We start from the raw sequence: 21,667 nt of genomic DNA, 5'->3' as shown, positions 1-21,667 counted from the left end.
TCCGCGCCACTTCCTCTTCTGTGTAGCTGTCCTCAGACTCAGCATCGGTTCCAGTTAAAATTACCGGCTTTTCTGAATCCCGACAGGATGGGTTCAGTTGTCTGTATGTTTGTTTAAATTTTAAATTGTCATTGATACAGAAGTAATGGTGCGATCACTTGACATAATACCAAACAGGATAGTGGCTCTTTGTCTTTCTTCTGCAGCCGACATGTGCAGTAGAGTGCCAAATGACAGTGGTACAGGTACATAAGCCTAGAACTAATTTCCACATCTAAATGTAATGAGTTTGCAGTTTTCTTTAATGACAAAGTTCAAGGCATCAAAAATGCCATCAATTCCACAACACAAATAACAAGCATGCAGCCACAGAGACACTTAGAGCTGAATCACTTTGCACCTGTAACTGACAAAACTGTTTTAGAGATCGTTACCAGTCTGAGTTCATCTACTTGCTGCCTGGACATGTTACCCACTAGATTTCTAAAGTCTGTCCTCAACAGTTTACTTTCACCACTCACTCACATAGTTAACATGTCACTTCAATCTGGAACATTCCCAAATGCGTTGAAAACTGCGGTCATTAAGCCTCTCCTAAAGAAGAGCAGTCTTGATGCCACAGTACTGAACAATTTCCGACCCATCTCAAATCTGCCGTTTTTTGGCAAAGTCCTTGAAAAAGCTGTTTACCAACAGCTTACGAACTTTCTCCAAATGAACAACTCCTTTGATGTTTTCCAGTCAGGTTTTAGAGCCCACCACAGCACTGAGACTGCTCTTATCAAGGTGACAAATGACATCCGCCTGAACACTGATGCAGGCAAAGTCTCAGTCTTGATCCTGTTAGATCTGAGTGCTGCTTTTGACACTGTCGATCATGGGATCCTCTTACAGAGACTAGAGGACTGGGTGGGCATCTCTGGTACTGTACTAAACTGGTTCAAGTCCTATCTAGAAGACAGGAAGTATTTTGTTGAAATTGGAAACTGTGTCTCAGATCACATGGCCCTGACCTGTGGGGTGCCTCAGGGGTCAATCCTGGGCCCCCTGTTGTTCAATCTCTACATGCTGCCATTAGGCCAGTTAATAAGCAGCAATAATGTGTCGTACCACAATTATGCAGATGACACTCAGATCTACGTCTCTCTGGCAGCAGGAGACTATGGACCAGTGGACTCACTTGGTCACTGCATCCAACAGATCAGTGTGTGGATGCAAAACAACTTTCTCCAGCTAAACTCTGACAAGACTGAAGTCATAGTGTTTGGTCCACAGAAACAAAGGGACAGTGTCAGCAGTCACCTCCAGTCTCTCTCTCTAAAACCTTCAAATCAGGCAAGAAATCTTCAACCACATCAAAACAATAACATCTGCAGCCTTTTACCATCTAAAAAACAGAGCAAAAATCAAAGGTTTACTGTCTAAAATCAGACTTGGAGAAACTTATCCATGCATTTGTCTCCAGTAGGTTAGACTACTGTAATGGTCTGCTCACTGGTCTCTCCAAACGAGCTGTGAGACGCTGCAGAACATCCAGAATGCTGCAGCTCGGGTCCTTACTCGAACTAGGAAGTACGAGCACATAAGTCCTGTGCTCAGGTCTCTGCACTGGCTTCCTGTGCCTCAGAGAATAGACTTTAAAGCAGCTCTGCTTGTGTACAAGTCTCTCCATGGCCGAGCACCAAAGTACATCTGTGACATGTTAGTGTCATATGAACCATCTCGCACTCTGAGGACCTCAGGGACCGGCCTCCTGCTGGTGCCCAGAGTCACGACTAAACAAGGGGAGTCAGCGTTTCAGGTTCATGCAGCTAAAACCTGGAACAGTCTTCTGAACATGTGAGACAGACTCTTCTGTGACGCTGTTTAAATCCAGGCTCAAAACATTTCTGTTTAACTGTGCATATAACTGAAAGGTTTTCATTCCGCACTCTTCTCTCCAATTTATGTCTCTCTTTTTTAATTTTAATCTTCATGATTATTTATGTTTTGATTTAGTTTTTTATTATGATTTTAATGTATTTCTTATTCTGTAAAGCACTTTGAATTACTTTGTGTACAAATTGTGCTATACAAATAAACTTGCCTTGCCTTGCCTAGAGCGCGATCTCACGGCTGTCAGTGTGAAAAATTTAACATATAAGTCACACTGGGGTATAAGTTGTAGGACCGCCCAAACCATGAAAAAAACTGTGACTTATAGTCCGAAAAATACAACACTAGTCAAATACTTGTTCTGATGCAGCTCAAGATCATTCTAAAGCTATTCAGGAAAGGTTCACTTCTGACCTGTGAATGTGACTTTTTTGATGCTGATACTTGTTCAAATGAGTGTCTAGTTTCAATACTAGTCTTAGTATCATTAGTATCTGATTCCCAATGCTTTTGACAACCTTGATAGCAGTTACTTTTAAATAAGAGTTAACATCTTCGTTTGAGGGACAGTTCAAATTAAAGATGCTCGATGTAACTTTTCTGATGAAGGATCCACACCTGCTTGATTTGAGGACTTGCTGTGCCTTGAATATTCTTGCATATATTCAGTTACAGGTGGTTTTGTAGGAACTTTTCATGCAAAGCAATAATTTCTCGATTATATACACATCTACCACCTGCGTTTTGAGAAAAAAATACCTGGATATTTGCATAGAGGTTTACATAATGTCTTTTTCTCTCCCCTCATTACCAACTGCGAGCTGTTCCATCAAAAGTATCTTTTTCCTTAAAGTACCATACTCCCATATGATTCATATAGTTTTCTCTACCGTCTCTATCATCCAGAATATCAATACAATTTATTGTCTATTCACTTGCTGGCCTTGTTATTTTATCACACAAAATGGATTCTTGTGAGATTTTAGCCATGTTGTAATGTTGTTACCTCATCAAAAACATAGCCGGAGTTGCGTTTTCTTTCATTTACACATTTGAGTAACCCTTTACTATTAGTCTGTCTACATCTCCAAAGCTCAAAATGCTCAGTTCCACCTTGTGATGTCATGGTAGTAGTTGGTAGTTTTCATGTTAAGAGCTATTTTTTACCTTTTGTTTAGTAGAGACTGACAATTCCAGTGCTGAAATGATCTTAAATGAATGATTCTAGTGAAGTCTGGTGGTGTCTAGAGTTTAAAAACACAGTGGAGCACTTTGTGTATTACCACATGACATCACAAGGTGGAACAGTGCTTTCTGTTTGAGAGAAGAAATCAATTTTTTTTTTTTTGTGACGATTAAACAACATTATAACTAGGGGTGTCAAATTATCGCGTTAATTGCGATTAATTAATTACAGTCATATTTAGCGCGTTATGTTTTTTAATCGCGTTAATCTAATTTTTAATCTCTAACTTTACTGTTTGCCTTATTATAAAATCTGTTTTTATGTGTTGTTGGGACAATAACACATCGCTTCCGCAAACAATTGTGATTTTCTTTCTCGTTCTCGCCGCATCTGCGATAAACCTGCACATGTCTGATCTCTGAAAACATCACGACACAAACACAGAACAGACTCACCTTCACCTTCAACACTGTCAGAACACTCATATTCCACTGAGTCGTGTCCTTCAGTCCCACAGAAGCTGAACCGCATCAGCGACACAAGAGCATATTTTTTTCTAGCTTAGTTTATGCAAATTAGCCATGCGGTTTTTAAGTTTCGTTTCTGTGAGACTTGCGCAAATCAGCATTAAACACATTATAATTTCAAACGAGCTGATGTGGCTCTAGAGTGTTCATGGTTTATATGTAATAATAATAATGTAATAATGAATTTAAATGAAAATACCTCAAGTTGAAGGCTTTTCTCAGCAATTTTTAGGTGAGATTAAAAAGAGATTAATTAATTACAGATCATAATTAATTAATCTCTCAATTTTTTTAATCGCCTTACAGCACTAATTATAACACAGATCAGAAAATAGCGTAATATAGGCTCTTTACGGCTAATGTTATGTTAATAATGTACACCTCATTGTCCCTGTACAGAAATGTGTCCTCTAAATTTGACCCATTTTTAAATACTACTGGGTCAACATGTCAGGAGCAGTGAGACTAGTTTCCAGATGTTGAGCTATTCTTGGTCAGGACTACTTTAGCTGGAAGATTTTAACTATGTGCGAGGGACAATTCCTCACACATAGTTAAAATTTTGAGCTTTAGAGATGTTTTGTTGTTTTATAATCTCACCCAGGCACAGGGAGGAAACATGCAAACTTCACACAGAAAGGCTGTTCAGTTTTTAGTGTTGGCACAATTAGGGATGGGCATTCGATGAAATTTTATTCATCGATAGTCGGGAGAATTAACAATTGATTTTTGATTTATCATTAATGTTTTTATATAAGTATCATCTTTATTATTACTATTACTAATCTGCATAAATAAACTCAACTTTACAACATGTAAACCACTCTAGAGCCACATCAGCCCGTTTGAGATTATAATGTGTTTAATGCAGCTTTGTGCAAGAAACTAAACTAAACCGCATGTGTAATTTGCATAAACTAAGCGCACATAAAACAGCTTGCTATTGTGCACTGATGCGGTTCAGCTTCTGTCGGACTAAAGGACATGACTCAGTGGAATATAGGTGTTTTTTCTGTGGCAGAGGGATTTTAATGCTGAAGGTGAGTCTGTTCTGTGTGTGTGTCGCGATGTTTTCAGTAGGTTTAGCGCAGCTCTTTATGTTGCAGCAACTGGGATAACCGTATACATGCACCATGACGAAACCGGGACACTGATATGCATGTAAACACACTCACTGAGTCGTACAATGATCTCCAAGGAGGTGCCAGAGCCCAAACGTGGGACTGAGGCCGCAACTCCAGTGTTTGCGCTGTTCATATCTACACACAGAAACCTACATTCGGTTTGTCGATTTGAAATGAACGTAATCGACGAAATTCTTAATGATCAGTTATCGATTAGTTGAATAATCATGTCCATCCCTAGTCACAATACTAAAATTACAAACTTGATTTCGATACAAAGGAAAAGACTCTACTAAAAACAGATTCTACGAGACAACAGAATGTGATTTTCTTTAATATTTGTAGACTCGATACTCAATACTGTTTCAGATACCACAGTGATCATAAATAAAAACAATAGAATGTCATTTTCAGCATTAAATAGTTGTACTTTCTTTTATATTACCATGTGGACCTATATCTGTGTAATCTCTCAGTCGTTCAGGCAGGTTCTATAGTGGTCCATATATTAGCCATATAATGTATACTAGTTAATGTGCTCTTATACTTGTTCTGATACAGCTCAAGCTCATTCTAAAGCTATTCAGAACAGATTTATTTCTCTCCTGTGATTGTGACTTTTTAGTATCAATCCTTGCTCAAATGAATCTACTTTTGATGCAAGTTTTAGTGTTTTGTATTCGATATTTGATACTTTTAACAACCCTTTTTAGTCTCACTCTAGAAGCTCTTTTCGCATTTTCATCACTAGGTAAAAAGCAGCTATGAATTTTGATAATAATCTGACAATGCTGTAATTTGCATGGGTAACTTTTCCTACTAAAACAAATGAAATATGGCTTTAGTTTTGCACTGATGTTCTTTCCCACTGTGCAACCTCTGTGAAGTCTCTTTCTGTCTATATCTGAGTTACAATACTTTGTACAAAAAGACTTAACATTTCTGAATTAAACATTTCAGCCTCAGCATGCTGGATTTCATATTGGATTGAAGAGTTATTTTTGAAACCTTTTGATATTCTTTAAAACCCTGGATCTTTCTGAAGCAAGAATATTGTTAATGATATTTGGTTCGGATATGTAAAAATTGCATGTGACACGTAGCAGTATCAATACAAAGTTGGTGTTTTGAAGTGGGAGACTGCACAGCGTTACTTGGGGTTTTTAACTGAGGTCTCCATGGAAACATCTAGGTGCCGCTGACCAGGTTGAGGTTGAAAACAGAAAAATGTCAATCTCTTTTTTTTTTTTTTTTCTTTCAATACTTTGCTAGAGGGGATGCCAGAGAAAATCGTCTGCCTACACCAAACACTGTCATCTGAAACGGATCTCTCACACCAAATAACGCTATGTCAATCTCTCCTCTTGTGCTGTCCGAACTGTTTTCAATCAAGTCTTTCTTTTGTATTTTTACAAATTCACAAAGGAAATTTCAATGAATTTAAATATGGACATTCTAAGTCTATCCAATTTAGATATGGAAATAAAGTTTTTTCTTTTCTTCTTTTTTTCAATTCTTGAGATTTTTATTACAGTAGTTTTCCCTATTTATATTGCTACAACTACCCTACTACTACCCTACTACTATTATTATTATTACTACTACTGCTACTGCTGTTGCTGCTGCTGATGTTACTACTGCTAACACTAGTACTTCTACTACTACTGTTGCTGCTGTTACTGCTCCTACTACTACTAATACCACTACTGCTACTGCTGCTACTACTACTACTTTACCTCCACTACTCCCCACTACTACAACTAGCACTACTATCAGTACACCCAATTCAGCAGATGACTTTTGAGGACTTTTGAATGTTTTGTTGTCCTCGCAAACAGAAAACAATATGTTTATACACTTCATACACTTTCACTAGAATAATTTGGTTAATTTCAGCCCGGAATTGCCAATCTACTGAACAAAAGGTATTTGTTAACATGAAAATTATCACTAATTTTTACCACTAATAATCATTTTTACCACTAATAATTACCACAAATGAACATGAAAATTTCAACATCACAAGGTGGAAGAGAGCATTTTGAGCTTTGTAAATGTAGACAGACTAATAACTCTCAACTATGTGTGAATGAAACAAAGCACAACTCCAGGTTTTTGACGAGGTAACAGCATTCAGACATGGCTCTCACAGGAGTCTGTTTTGCATAATAACACATCTACTCAAACAAATTGAAAAACTGAAATCATTCAAACATGTCTTTGCTCTCCTCCAGGCCACTGACCCAGACGCTGGCGCTAACGGCCAAGTGCGCTACCGCATCGTCAGCCACCCGGACCTGTTCACCATCAGCCCCAACGGCACCATCTCCACCCTTGTGCCACTGGACCGGGAGCTGCGGAACCAGTACAGCCTGGTGGTGGAAGCCTCGGACGGGGCGGAGGTACCGCGACGCACCACCCTCACCATCACCATCCTGGTCAGTGACATCGATGACAACAGCCCAGCCTTCTCCCAGCTCAACTATGTGGTTAATGTACCTGAGAACAGCCCCGTGGGGACTATCATTCTCAATCTGACTGTAAGTATGATATTCAATCTGTCATGTACGTATAGATTATACATATAGAAGTCAGGGGTCTCCAACCTTTTTCCTCCTATGAGCTACTTTTTATAAAACGAAAAATGCCACAAAGCTACTAATTTTAGTGGTCACCAGAAATTTTGCAAATATAGGAGCCATGGTAAGTGTTAGATGAGATGCAGTTAGATGTCTATAAAACATAACCCTTTATCCAGTTATCGACAAAACAACATCATAATTATATATCAAAATTATACACTTACGAAGGAAACAGGCATTTAATCAATCAAATTTGAGTTATTCAGTGCAATATGTATAATTCAGAAATCCCTGGGCGAGCTGCTTAGAAAGAGAAGGAGAGCTACAGGTTGGAGACCCCTGGATTAAGTTGTGTAAAATTGGGAATGTTTCTAAACTGCTTTTAAAAATCAAATTTACATAAACGTGCTGATGTTAACATTTTTATTGATGTGGCTGTGTTTGCGAATAAGCAGACGATAGTAGTTTTTCCTATTTATATTGCTACAACTTGCCTACTACTACTACTGCTGCTACTACTACTGCTACTACTACTGCTGCTACTACTACTGCTGTTGCTGCTGTTGCTGCTGTTACTACGGCTCCTACTACCGGTACTGCTACTACTACTCCTACTACTACTACTACTGCTACTGCTACTACTACTACTACTACTACTACAACTACTGCTACTACTGCTACTACTACTACTACTACTACTACTACTACTTTACCTCCACTACTCCCCACTACTACAACTAACACTACTATCAGTACACCCAATTCTGCAATAAAGTAACATGTGTATCGCCTGTACATGGGTTTCAGCAGATGACTTTTTAAGGACTTTTGGACGTTTTGTTCTTCTCTCAAATAAAAAACAGTATGTTCCACCTTGTGATGTCATTTAGTAATACAAGAAGTGCTCCACTGTGTTTATAAACTTCATACACCTTCACTAGAATCATATGGATAATTTCAGCCCTGGAATTGCCAATCTACTGCACAGAAGGTATTTGTATAATATTACTTCTACAAATTAAATTTACATAACCTATATAGGAGCTGAGTATATTTCATATATGATAATGCATGGAAATACACTGATGATTTCATATTGAGAGATTTAATATTTGATTAGTATAAATAAGATACATTTATTTGATTGCATTTATGCTGATCTGTGGAAAATGCCTTAGAACTGTTATGAAGCTTTACCTAAATATGTTACTGTCACTTTAAAGATGCACTGTGTAACTTTTTGGTTGGGGTTCCACTACCTGCTTCTGTGGTTATGTCATTGTTCTCCCTGGAATGTTCCACAGTATGACATTCAACAGATCTACTTTACATTTATTCAATTACAGGTTGTTGTAAAAACAGGCGTTATGACTGTGAGTGTTGCCTCTCCGCAGATATGACCTATAACTTGGTCTCCATCAAAATAAAAAGGTTTAATACTATACTGTGAAACATTCCAGACAAAGCAATAATATGTCCATGGAAAAAAAGCATTTGAAAGACCCTCCACAGAAAAAATTCCACAAAGCACCTTTAAGAGCGAGAGTTTACCAGTGGAAAAACGAGGACAATTGAGACGTGTGAAATGTTGAGGCAGCACATAATCACAGAGCCAAATGTTTTTCTTACTGTGGTATTGTTTATTTTTAGAGAATGGCTTAGCTTTGATTGCAAAATCTTCTTAGAGGAGTAAACTGTGGATTAAACTTTGTTAACTCTTTTTTTTTATACATCCGAGTCTGGCAGGAGTTATTTTCTCTTTAATAAAAACACATGAGTGACACCAATCGCAAAAAACCAAGCCCCAACCTACACATTCTGATTTTTATACGGCAATTGTGATTGGTAATAATATGTCAATATACGTTTCAAATTTTTCCAGTTTATTTTTGATATATTTGTTTTCTTTACTTAACATAAGCATTGTCAGAATATGAGGTTCCTCCAAAATACTGCAACAGTTTTCATTCTATAGATTTATATAGAATACTGTTGCATCACAAATAATTTGGCCTTATTAGAAAAGAACTGTACCTATGTAACTAAAAAGGAAGTACATTTTTTCTTGGCATTTTTTCCAGTCATAACAATAACAACAACAAAAACTTCAGGGGGTTAATTGGCTCATGGCTCATTTTCACTGATGAAGAGAAGCGGTGACTGTGCTTCTTACTTTTTGGGATGTAGTTAGAACATTTAAACCATAATTTTAAAATGGTATTCCTGGATTATTTACAATTGTTACATAGGACTTAACTCAATAAAATGCAGATTGACGTAGTGTGGAATATGGTGTTTGTATCTTCTGCACGTGTGAGTTTCTTTTTGATTTATGCAAATTTTGAGACATCCAGGAATAAAATATTATCAATGAAAACAACTGGATTTTGTATTATTTGGAAAAGTCCAGTTGTTTTTCTTTAATTAGGTGATCATTTTTGTTCTTGATGCTTTTCCCCGTTGTAACCAAAACATGAGTAAAACCTCCAACCAGATACTTCTGATCAAAATACTCCACTGCACTCCCTGCTTTATTAGACTGAAAGATGGGTCAAACGCAGATGCAATCTCATGTCCAATACCTCTTCCTTAGCCGTAGTGAGATATTTTCTAGCTATGCTTTTCAAAATGTGTTCTGTGACAGCCTTTATATTCTCCAACAGATGTTCTATTAACTCAAGTACAACATTTTTCAACTTCAAAACCTTTCCGACAGACAGAATTACACTTCTACACAGTCAGCAGTGAGATTTTGTCCATGACAGCTCTCTTGGCATTTCCTGACTCAAATAGACTAACACTAAAAGCTGGATTTTCCCCATGATGTCATAGTCTGGCTTTGGCCCCAGATGCTTTCACCTTTGATTTTAACACTGCTTAAAGGTGCTATATTACACAAAACGGACTCTTGTGAGCTTCAAGCCATGTTATAATGTTGTGATCGCCTTAAAAACATACCTGGAGTTGTGTTTTGTTTCACTCACACATGTTTGAGTAATACTTTATTATTTATTTGTTTACACCTCCAAAGCTCAAAATGTTCTAGTTCACCTTGTGATGTCATGAAGTGGTAGTTTTCATGTTAACAGCTCCTCAGGCAGTGGGCATTTCCAGAGCTGAACCAAATCAACCAAATGATTCTAGTGAAGGTGTATGGAGTTTAACAAAACAGTAGCACTTCCTGGATTACCATATGACATCACAAGGTGGAACAGAGTGTTTTCAGTTTGAGAGAAGACGAACTAAAACGTGTGTTAAACGTGTGAATGAAACAAAACACAATTCCAAGTATGTTTGTGATGAGGAAACAATGTTATAACATAGATCAGAAAATAGCATAATATGGTCCTTTTAACTTTGAATGTTTTTTACCAGGGTGCAAATGTTAAAGCATACAGTATGGCAGGGGCTGCATTGTGTCACAGAGCTCGGAAACAGAGCGCAGGGGCTAGGTAAGTGCTGACATGTTGTGAGTGACATTTCGCAGGCAGACATTATAAAAGAGGTGTGGAGAGGGAGCAGAGGGAGGCAAGGCTCAAAATGGAGAGTATCAAGTAGGCTTGCACATTCATTTGACTTTTTTGTGTAGTCTTGTGAGTGCAGTTTCGGTCAGATACACAGATACACAGTGTGGGGAGTAACGCGTTATAAAAATAACGAATGACTGTCATGCATTGCTTTTTGCTGTAACGCAGTAATGTAAGGCATTACAGGGACAATTTTTTTATATTTTATTCGGTACAAATGTCAGTAATGTGTGTAACGATGCTTTTTGAACCTGGATTGAAGTGGTGGGTTTTTCGTTTTTCTTCATATAAATTCGCTAAAATCACCGCGATATCAGCAGCAGTGAAATGCCATCGTTCGCAGCTGACATCCGATCAGGCTTTGTGGGAATCCTGCTCCACGGGCTCGGGGTTGTCTCAGGGGCAGTCCTAGATTCCAAATCCTAGTCCAAGATTAGTCCAAGATTAGTCCAAGATTAGTCCTGGTTTAGACCTGGTTTAGACCTGGTTTAGTCCTGGTTTAGACCTGGTTTAGTCCTGGTTTAGACCTGGTTTAGTCCTGGTTCAGTCCTGGTTTAGATCTGGTTCAGTCCTGGTTTAGACCTGGTTTAGTCCTGGTTCAGTCCTGGTTCAGTCCTGGTTTAGTCCTGGTTTTAGACCTGGTTTTAGTCCTGGTTCAGTCCTGGTTTCAGTCCTGGTTTAGTCCTGGTTTAATCCTGGTTTAGTCCTGGTTTAGATCAGGTTTAGCCCTGGTTCAGTCCTGGTTTAGTCCTGGTTTAATCCTGGTTTAATCCTGGTTTAGATCTGGTTTAGTCCTGGTTCAGTTCTGGTTCAGTCCATATATTGCGCAAAAGTTCAGCATCTTCACTCACTGATTGTTATTTGACAATCAGCAACAGTTATTTTGGTGAGAGTAACTTAAAAGTAATGCAATAGTAGTTTACATTTTAAATGCAGTAATATTGTAATGTAACAAATTACTTTGAAATGACAGTAACAAGTAATAAATAACTCATTACATTTTTGAAGTAACTTGCCCAACAGTGGAGTTACATAATAGTTTGACAGCTTTTGCCACGCTCCCTTTTTAGTCAACTAACTAACTACTAGTTTAGAACATGTGTGCAGAAGTCTAAACTGGGGTTAGAAAGTATTTTCAATAAAAAAGGCAGTAGGGCTGAAACAAATTGTAAGATTAATTTAAACAAATTGATCATTGAAATAACAGTCAGTTCGGGCTGTAGTCGACTAAAGAAATTCTTGCTTAACTAAAAACATTTCCTGCTGATTAATTGACTGAAACAGGGGCATGGAAAAAGCTCTTAAAACTATTAGTTATCTCTGTGTATCTGACTTTTTATGCATAAATACTTGATGTGTGAGCTACTTTGTGTAAGTAATTTCCTTTGTGGATCAATAAAGTTTGTCTTAAGTCTAAAAAAAAGCACCAAGAAACAATGCATTATAAAGACAGATTAAGCTTGTGAGTTCAATCTGCCTTTTTACATATAAATACCAAAAAACAGAAAATCTTCAGCTAAGTCGCTCACTCACTTACTTCTGCTGTTGTCCAAAATAAATCTTTGTAATCTTAATACAGTGATTTGTCAAATAACACACATTTTGGTCGACAAAGACACCACCTGCAGTTAATCGACTAAAGGATTACAGCACTCTCTGGATTTTAGTCATGCCATGTGCTGAGAAAAGAGGATTTATGACTCACTTATTACATCAAAATGACACAGGAAATGGGTGCATTGTTATTTTGGTGAAAACCCATTCATGTGACATCATTTTATCTTCATCTGGGCGAAATTTTGAATAAATTTCACTAATGACTCATCACTGGGTGAAAAAGTAATTGCAGTGTAGATTAATCAATTTGCTAAATAAGTGTTAGTTAGAAGAATAACTTTTTAAAATACTTTTTGTCTGTTGCTCTATTTCTGTAATTAATTGTAAATGGCAATAATGATTTAAATCCCTTAAAAATGATTCCCTTGAGAAAATAATTTTGTATGCCGTTTTGGGCTTATTTCCAATTGGTTTTAGTCGTAGGATCTGGCAACTCAATGTGCGGAGTGCATTCAGCTTTTCCATTTTGTAATTGGTTTGAGAATCCTACCAACTTGGCCATTATGTACAGTGTTTTATAATTAAGAATAAATCATCATGTTGTTATTGTTGTAAAATCGATATTTGATTTGATCCCATTCACGTTGTATTATCTGATGACACAGATAAACAAGGTTTATGAAATATTGAATGCATCTCTCACATACCCTTTAAAGTGGGACAGCTGCAGTTACAGAGAATCTGTCTGTATTTGTAAGTTTGATGATCTCATCGCTGTGTATGTCACTTAAACTTTTGTTGACCTATAAAATATTCATGTTTCATTGCTTCTTGCATAAAACAAATCAGAGAGAATAAATTATGCAAAATAGAATTTAGGAGTAGTGTAAGCTTCTTTATTCTCTGGTGCTGAATGTCTGAACATGCAAAAATGATGTGTGATTCACTAAGTAATAATAATGCATGAGTCATATTTATGTCGCTCAAACACTTGGTGATGATAAATTACTGCTGTAGCCACAGCTGCCCTGGGGCAGACTGACTTGAGTGAGGCTGCCAGTCTGTGCCACTGGCTCCTCTGCCACAGTCACACTCATCTCACTTTCATAGTAGGCAATGTGAGTGAAGTGTCTTGCCCAAGGACACAATAACAGTTATTGCCACTGGTGCTCCAGTGTGGCACCTGGAATTTCCCAGTACTTTTCATCTAAGTACTGACCCCTAAACCACATGTCACCTCTGCCAAAGAAGCAATGACCAATCAACAAATTACCTTTACATTTTATTGTGTTCACCTGTACTGTTGCCTAATGTTATAAACTAGAATCCATGACAAAATCCTTTTGCCATGGATTCTACCTGAACGACTGAAGGATTGCACATATATCTTGACAAAGTAGAATAGCATTTTCTTATTATACTTGTGTTATTTTATTTATTTATTACATTTTCACAAAAATGCACTTACTCACTTAATATTTCTATTGCAGATTTTTTGTACTCTGCTCTTGTGACATTGTATCTTCCCCTTGTAAGAGAATTGAATATTTTCTAATCTCTAAACTAAGTTTAATTCCACTCACCATATGCTGCTTTATATCCCCATTCTATTTTTATCTTGCTCCATTCTTATAAAAGTACTCATTGGTCTCTCTTCTCTGTGACAGGCGGTGGATGCAGACCTCTTCTCAAACGTCACATATCGTATCAAGACAGAGTCGGCCAAACAGCTGTTCTCTCTGAACCCCATCACCGGGGAGCTGGCCGTGCTACAGACCGTGGACTTTGAAAACCTGGCTGCTCTGGGCCTGGGCGCCTCCTACAGCTTCCAGGTGGAGGCCGTGGACCAGGCCGGGGTCATGCCTCCCGGAGAGGCCACAGTCACGGTCAGGATCACGGTAAGAGCACGCTGTGATTAACCCTTCATTCAGCTAAAGTGTGTGTGTGCTTCTCCTGGGGCTGTCAATGCACCATCACTACGCCTACATGCACGCCAGGAGACCTGGAGAAGTAGTCCAATTAAAAGAATAAAATAAAATAAATACATGTAAACTCAGCAGGTGTTGTGGTTCAAATCTCAAAGATCAAATCAAACAGAAAACACACAGCAATGTCTTTATAGAGGTGCAAATGCAAGGAATCGCAACTTCAAACATGAAAAAAAAAATCTACATAACACACTCAGATGTCTGATGTTGAAAACATTTTATTTTGAGATTACGGTTTGGAGAAAAGCCTTCATCAGATATATTTTTGTTTTTGTTTTTTCTTGCTTTGGACCACAGTACAGTACTGTAATCTCAAAATAAACATTGGCTGTGTGAGTGTGCTGTGCAGTTTTTCTGTTTCATTTTACAATCTCAGAGATCTCAGTAACACATCTGGAGAGGCCCATATTCTGATGCCAAACTAGGAGGAGCATTCAACTGCACCCAGTAAGAAACAGCCAGGTGAATATTATACATACGAATATTAGACGTTTACTTGTTACAGATCAGAATCGATGACAAAGTCCAGTGTACTTAAAGGTACACTGTGTAACTTTTGGCTATGGTAGAGGGTTTGTCATGTGCCTTTCTTCATGGACACACTGCTTTGTCTTGAAAATTTCACAGTATGGCTTTTAACATTTTTATTGTCATGGAAGCCAAACCAGATGAAGTTATTGGCCAGAGCCACCAACTCTCACCCAGTGGTATAAAGACATTTTTAGAGTCTTACCCATGGAAAGAGTCAGCACAAAATTGAAAGGTAATGATGATTTCGTTATGGAGTTGTGGCAGCCTCTGCTTGATTACTTGCCCGTTGATCTCAGTATCATTATACAGAGAGGTACAGGCTCAGTGTTGTGGCGGGCGGTTTGCCTGTTTGACCAGGTCAGTGTGTCTTGCTTAATTGGGTAATATGTATGTAATGAGAAAAACTCAAACGCATGCTCAGACTGCTCTTTAAATGTTGAAAACTTAATAAAATATGTTTTTTTAAGAAGTTATTGGCCAGAAAACCGCATATAATTGAATAAATTTAAGGTAGAGTTGTTTAATGTCATACTGTGGAACATTCCAGGCAGAATAATTACATATCCATACAAACAACCAGATGATGGAGCCTCAACCAAAAAGTTACATAACGGACCTTTAAATTACCAAAGATTAATGGTTACAATCAGAAATAAATAGCTTGCAAACAGCTTGAAAAAAGATCTGACATGCAAATTTATCGTAACTTGTCAAAACTTACAACCCAAGACTTATACTCTCCTTCAACTCATAGACTTTCCGTTTTAGCAGTGCATCCATGTGTTTCAGAGTGATGAAAACCTACCACCATTACAACCATACAACAGTTTAAAACAAAATTCATCTTTTAAATGGGCTAAAGTCCTCAAAATATCATCTATAATCACAAAACCGAAACCCACGAATGGCGATCATTAGCAGTTTTACAACCATTATATCTCCTGTAATGCACGTTAAGTCCTCTCTTCTTCTACTGTGTGTGCTACAGTCTCCACTCTGAGTGCTGAGGTGCCTTGCCCTGTTCGTCCTTGCTCTGTCAACATGACAAAGAGAGGTGATGGATTGGAGCCGGGCCTTGTACGCGCTGCTATTCGGCGTCTGAATGACTCATTAGCTTTGTGACAGCAATTATGTCGTCTTTTTCTGGAGCTTGTGTTCTTTTCCCAACCTTTTACCGAGATTAGCCGCTCAATTTCAACTGCAGGATTAAACGGGCCGTCCTGTGATATTTTCTGTATAGGTCAGAGAAAGTGTCTGTGCTTTGCTAGTGTTCATCTGCATAAAGCTTATCTCTCAATTATTTTTCTACCACTCAAGAAAATCCAGAACTAAACGAAGTAAGGCTGGGCTGATATGGATTTTTGGCCGATATTTGGCTTTCTGTTGTGGCCGAAAACAGATTTTGCAGATCCCAAGCTTTTAAAATCTATAGCCATGCCCACAAATTTATCTTAAAGATTTTCTAAGCTTTCTAACATATTACAACATTCCCTCATCAAAAACATGCCTGAAGAATTTTAGATGCCATCTATGCATGTTTTGAGTAATTTAGTGATCTCTTTTGTCACTATTAGTTTTAAAAGTCTGTCCATTGCTCAGCTCACAGGCCTACGTCATCCATGCTCCCACACGGCAATGCTCCATAAATATACAGAAACATGATACAAAACTGTACAGAACAACTTGACAAACCTGATGCGGTGTGCAGTCGTTTCATTAGAGGGATGCACGCTGATTGTGTTGTGATGGTGCTCTGAAGGGGGAGTGACGGGAGCAAATGGAAAGGGAGAAGCAGAACATCAAAAACAAAAGTTAAACTTTTAAACATGTTAATATGTTGTTTTCAGCAAAAATACCATTTAGAAAACAAAGTAATATGGGGATCTAAATATGTTAGCATAATACATCATAGAAGTGAAATACCCCGTCTTTAAGTTGAAATGAAGAATACATTTTTCACTTTTGTAAAACAACTACAACAAACTGGATTTATCTGGGATACTTGTATAAACATCCACCCATCCATTTTCTTCCATTTATCCGGGGCTGGGTCATGGGGGCAGCAGTCTAAGCAAGGACTCCCAGACTTCCTTCACCCCAGACGCTTCCTCCAGACCCCGAGGTGTTCCCAAGCTAGCCGAGAGACATAGTCCCTCCAGTGTGTCCTGGGTCTTCCCCAGGGCCTCCTGTGCCCGGAACAACTCCCAAGGGAGGCACCCAGGAAGCATCTGGAACAGATGTGGAGGAGCAGCTCTACTCCAAGCTCCTTCCTATGTGACCGAGCTCATCACTCTAGGGGAGGATTCTAGGGGAGTGACCATCCACCCTCCGGAGGAAACTCATTTCGACCGCTTGTATCCGCGATCTTGTCCTTTCAGTCATTACCCAAAGCTGTCGATGCTGCACTGATCCGCCTGTCAATCTCACACTGCATCCTCCCCTCACTTGTGAACAAGACTCTGAGATACTTGAACTCCTCCACTTGAGGCAGGGACTCTCCACCCGGAGAGGGCAAGCCGCCTTTTTCCAGTCAAGAACCATGGCCTTGTTTTTGGAGGAGCTGATTTTCATCCCAGCCACTTCACACTCGGCTGCAAACCGCCCCAGTGCATGTTGTAGGTCCTGACTTGATGGAGCCAACAGGACAACATCAAAATAACAGAACAGCAGAGATGAGATCCTGTGGTCCCCAAACCGGACCCCCTCTGCCCCCTGGTTGTGCCTAGAAATGTTTTATTTCAACTTTGTATGCATCAGTCTGTTCAAAAAGACACATTTGATGCACAGAGGGGCACATATAGATTAGGGCAATATCTGTATCAAATATTGATATCTGTTGATACCATAACATCCCAAAGCGAAGTCTAAATTAGGGCTAAACAAGAGTCAGACATTTTAATATTTGTTCTATACTGTCAGATGACATTGACTCCGTGGGCAAAGTAGTTCTTTTACTGTCTGTGGATGGTGGTTTAAATCTCAGCTGTGAAAGTGTAAGAGTATGATGTGTTATTACTGGTGGTCTGTCAGAGAGGCCAGGGGCACAGAGTGGCAGACATGTTTCTGTCAGTTTGCCTCAGGGCAGCTTGTTATGCTTACCACTGCATAAATGAATTAATGAGTTCACAATCTCAGGAGAATAAAGCTTGTACAGCTCCTGCATCTGTATTTGGGCTCGGGCCACTGGATGACCAGTCTAATCAGAGCAGAGCATTGTGGTTTGGGCAGAAGCCAAAGGAGAAGCAGCCGCACTTATCAAAATAAACATGGTAATGTTGATGGACAGAAATAGGCACATTTTAGCAGAAATACAGACTGATTTGTTTTTGTTTTTTATAAATGTGGAAGTGCTTTGTGCATTTGTGGACGGGAAGGATGTCTGCCTTTCTCTCTCCCGGATTTAAACAAACTTTGATTTATTGGTTTGTTCTTCAACTCTGACGCTGCACCCAATCAGTTTGAAGTATTTTTTGGAACTTTCCCCCTTTTTCCAATCTCTTTCTGAGTTCCAGCCTAGTTTAATAATGTGTTAAACTCTAGTGCTACACACATCAATCTGGTTTAGCAACAAATTGTTAAATAGGAAGTATTATGTTAAATTAATTTTTTAGCTTTCTATCATATTTAATGTTGTGTCCTCATCAAAAACATGCCTGGAGAGGGTTTAGATGTCATCCATGCATGTTTCAGTAATTTAGCTATCTCTCCTGGGACCTATTCACACCCTGCTTATGCTTAACTCTAAGATTCTTTGCAATACTCAGCCCACAAGCCTACGTCACCCATGATCCCACACAATAAGTCTCCATAAATATACAAAAATATGATACAAAACTGCAGCTTGACAAACCTGATGCAATGTGCAATAGTTTCATTAGCAGAATGCATGCTGATTGTGCTGTGATGGTGCTCTAAAGGTGGAGAGACTTAGCGTAGAGAGCAAAGAGAGAGGAAACTCAATAATGAATGTGAAACTTAGAAAATGTGTTAATACATTGTTTTCGGTAAATATAGCATTTTCAAAACAATAGTAGTAGTAGTGTATTCGATAATTTTGCAAAAAACCAAACCAAAACAAAACAAACCATAGACTACAACCCCATGGATCATGCACGAAAGGGCTGAAGTAGAATTTCAAGAAAGAAAGCAGTAAATGAACAGCTAGTTTTCATTTACAATTTCACTTACAACTTACTGTATATTTATAAGAGACAAAATATAAATACAAAAAACAGAATTGAATGCATAATTCATTAATATGCTTATAATAATAAAGCTCATAATGCTTTATACTCACGCAAACTAACAATAATGTCAACGAAGGCACAAAAGTTTATCATCCGTGACTGCACAAAACAAACCACAATGTGAACGAAAAAATGTAAGAAAGGCCTTCGTCTTTGTTTATGGTCACACAAAACAAGCAACAATGACAAAGATGGCACAAAATTCACTATCCATGATCGCATCAAAATAAAAGGCAATGCTAAAGAAAATGTTAAAGAAAAGCAGGTGTCAATGAGTTAATAGTCCTGAACTATTCCATACGTCTGCTCCACATCTGCTAACACACGAACTTTTGAGAATGGTTTGAGAGAATTGTTTTTTATATTTCATTTGACCTCTCAGGTTGTATTGGAATTCATTTGTGCAAAGCAGTTTTTGAATGTTTCTAGGAGCAAGTTGAGTTTTGCTTTAAATAAGATTTGGCATGTTTTAAATTTTATCAGGTCGCCAAATTTCAGTATCTTTGGCAAAAAAGTGCAGTCATAGGTTCTCTGTATCTAACTAAGTAGGCTATAGTATTCTTTTTTTTTTTTTTTTGTAATTTAAACAATACCTCTGTGTTACTTTTATAAGAATTTCCCCAGACCTCTACACAGTAACTTAAACAGGGTAAGATAAGAGTACAGTCGATTGTATACAGGGCTTTCTTATTTAGGAGAAAGTTTTGATTTGTTCATCAATTTTGGTTTTAATTTGACCAATGTGGGGTTTCCAACAAAGTTTGTGATCAAGAGTTACACCGAGAAATGTATGTTCCAGTACTTTTTCTATGTTTACATTATCAATTTTAATATGCATTTGTGGATTTATTTCACAATTTCCAAAGAACATTGCTTTTGTTTTCATGATTTTAGAGACAGAGTTTGTTTTTGGCAAACCACACTTGTAAACTTGGAGATCTAAATATGTTATTTAAATGTTAGCAGTTAATATGCCTTTTCTTTAAGTTACAAGAAAAGCAGAAAACACCATGCATAGATATTATTTACAGTGAAGAATCAGCAACGCAAAGCAAATCTACAAAATTGTACCTTCTGAAACATCCTAGAATAGAAATGTCTTGAGTCGGAGCACATTCTTGGCATATACTCCAGCAGCCCTTTGAGAGACTTTGTCCTCTGATAAGGACACGCTTTGTTGCACAGTTCCTCCTATTATCCAGGAATGGTTTGATATGGAAGTCATTACAGCCCCACCGATATCAAACCCTCGAAATGGCCGACCTGAAGTGCAGAGCCAGACCTATTGGTTCCACACAGCGTCAGGGGGGATCGAGATGGAGCTGATTCCTCTGATTCTATTCTCTTCAGAACTCCCCCGGGGACTTGCTGCTTGTTGACCGTCTCTGATATGCCCTTGCTTTGCTTTTTCCTCTGTCTTTTTCACACAGATAGGTAGGATCAGGTTACAGCATGTGTGGCTACTTGAGAGATGCTATTTTGATGAAACAATATGTGTAGGTTTGTCATTTTTGATGGTTATTTCCCATTGTGTTTTGCCTCGGTTCAGACCTGATTTAGTCCTGGAGTAGTTGTTTAAGCATTATATATATATTTTATGGTGTAGTTGGTTAAAATTGAGCTTGCAATTATTGAAAATGCCCAGATACAGAATTGTGAATTTTATATTTGGAGGTGAGCGATTTGGACAAAAATGATTATTTCAGTCTTTTATGGACTGTCCCAATAACAATATTCAAATGATATTATATCTTATATGCATTTGCAGAACTTTTTAATTATAAACAATATACTGGATATTTCAATTTTGCATATCTTCAAACAGCATTCATCCTCTATTGAGCATTTGCAATTCAAATTCAGATTGAGAGATTAACCAATCCATAGGTTTTAGACCATAGCATAACAAGATCTGGAGATGGGTGCCCACTGCTTCTGACAGGTTGCCCCAGTCGCTTCAAAGGACGGTTCAAATGCAGAGGACAAATGATCCTTCTTTATTCCCTCTATTCCACCTGGAAACCTGAACTCTTTGTTTCTCTTGAGCCTGTGTCTAGACAAACATAGAACCTCCTCACTCTCCCTCCTGGAGCAGAGGGAGCGAGGGGGGCACACTTTGTTGTTGAAAGAAGAACTGCGATCATAGATTTTCTGCTATGTAACGCTAACCTGTGTTTAGATCAAAGTGGGTCCGTCCTCCACCGCTGAGTTGAGAGCACCCATACTGTTACCCATGGCACCTTCAAAACACTGGGAATAAAGAGAGATGCCAGTGCAAGGGTAGGGCAGAAAGACAAAGCGCTAGACTTAACGCTGTCCAGTTAAAGAGGTTGGAGATGTCTTACATGTTTGGCACATTTTCAGTACTTTTTTCCTGTTTTGGAGGCAATTTTGAGTACTCTTACCACTCAAAAGTGCTGAAGGGGGAGTGACTTAACACAGGGAGCAAAGGGAGGGGAGACAAAGTGTCAAAAAGTAAAGTGAAACTTTAAAACATGTTAAGGTAGGTTGTTATATATATAG

General features: G+C 38.3%; 1 protein-coding gene across 1 annotated transcript in view; it reads left to right on the top strand.

Moving 5' to 3' along the window:
* Window positions 1-21,667, top strand: part of pcdh15a (protocadherin-related 15a) — a 412,089-nt gene that overhangs the window by 221,568 nt on the left and 168,854 nt on the right. The window contains exons 19-20 of the mRNA XM_055162873.1: window positions 6,947-7,252; window positions 14,046-14,276. Coding sequence (XP_055018848.1) covers window positions 6,947-7,252; window positions 14,046-14,276 — 537 coding nt within the window. The remainder of the gene's footprint in view (window positions 1-6,946; window positions 7,253-14,045; window positions 14,277-21,667) is intronic.

This window comes from Boleophthalmus pectinirostris, unplaced genomic scaffold (assembly GCF_026225935.1).
Source record: "Boleophthalmus pectinirostris isolate CB_2022bp ecotype Guang Dong unplaced genomic scaffold, ASM2622593v1 HiC_scaffold_5, whole genome shotgun sequence".
Taxonomy (NCBI): Eukaryota; Metazoa; Chordata; class Actinopteri; order Gobiiformes; family Gobiidae; genus Boleophthalmus; species Boleophthalmus pectinirostris.
Note: the sequence above shows the minus strand (reverse complement) of the source record. Positions and strands in the feature narration are given on the sequence as shown.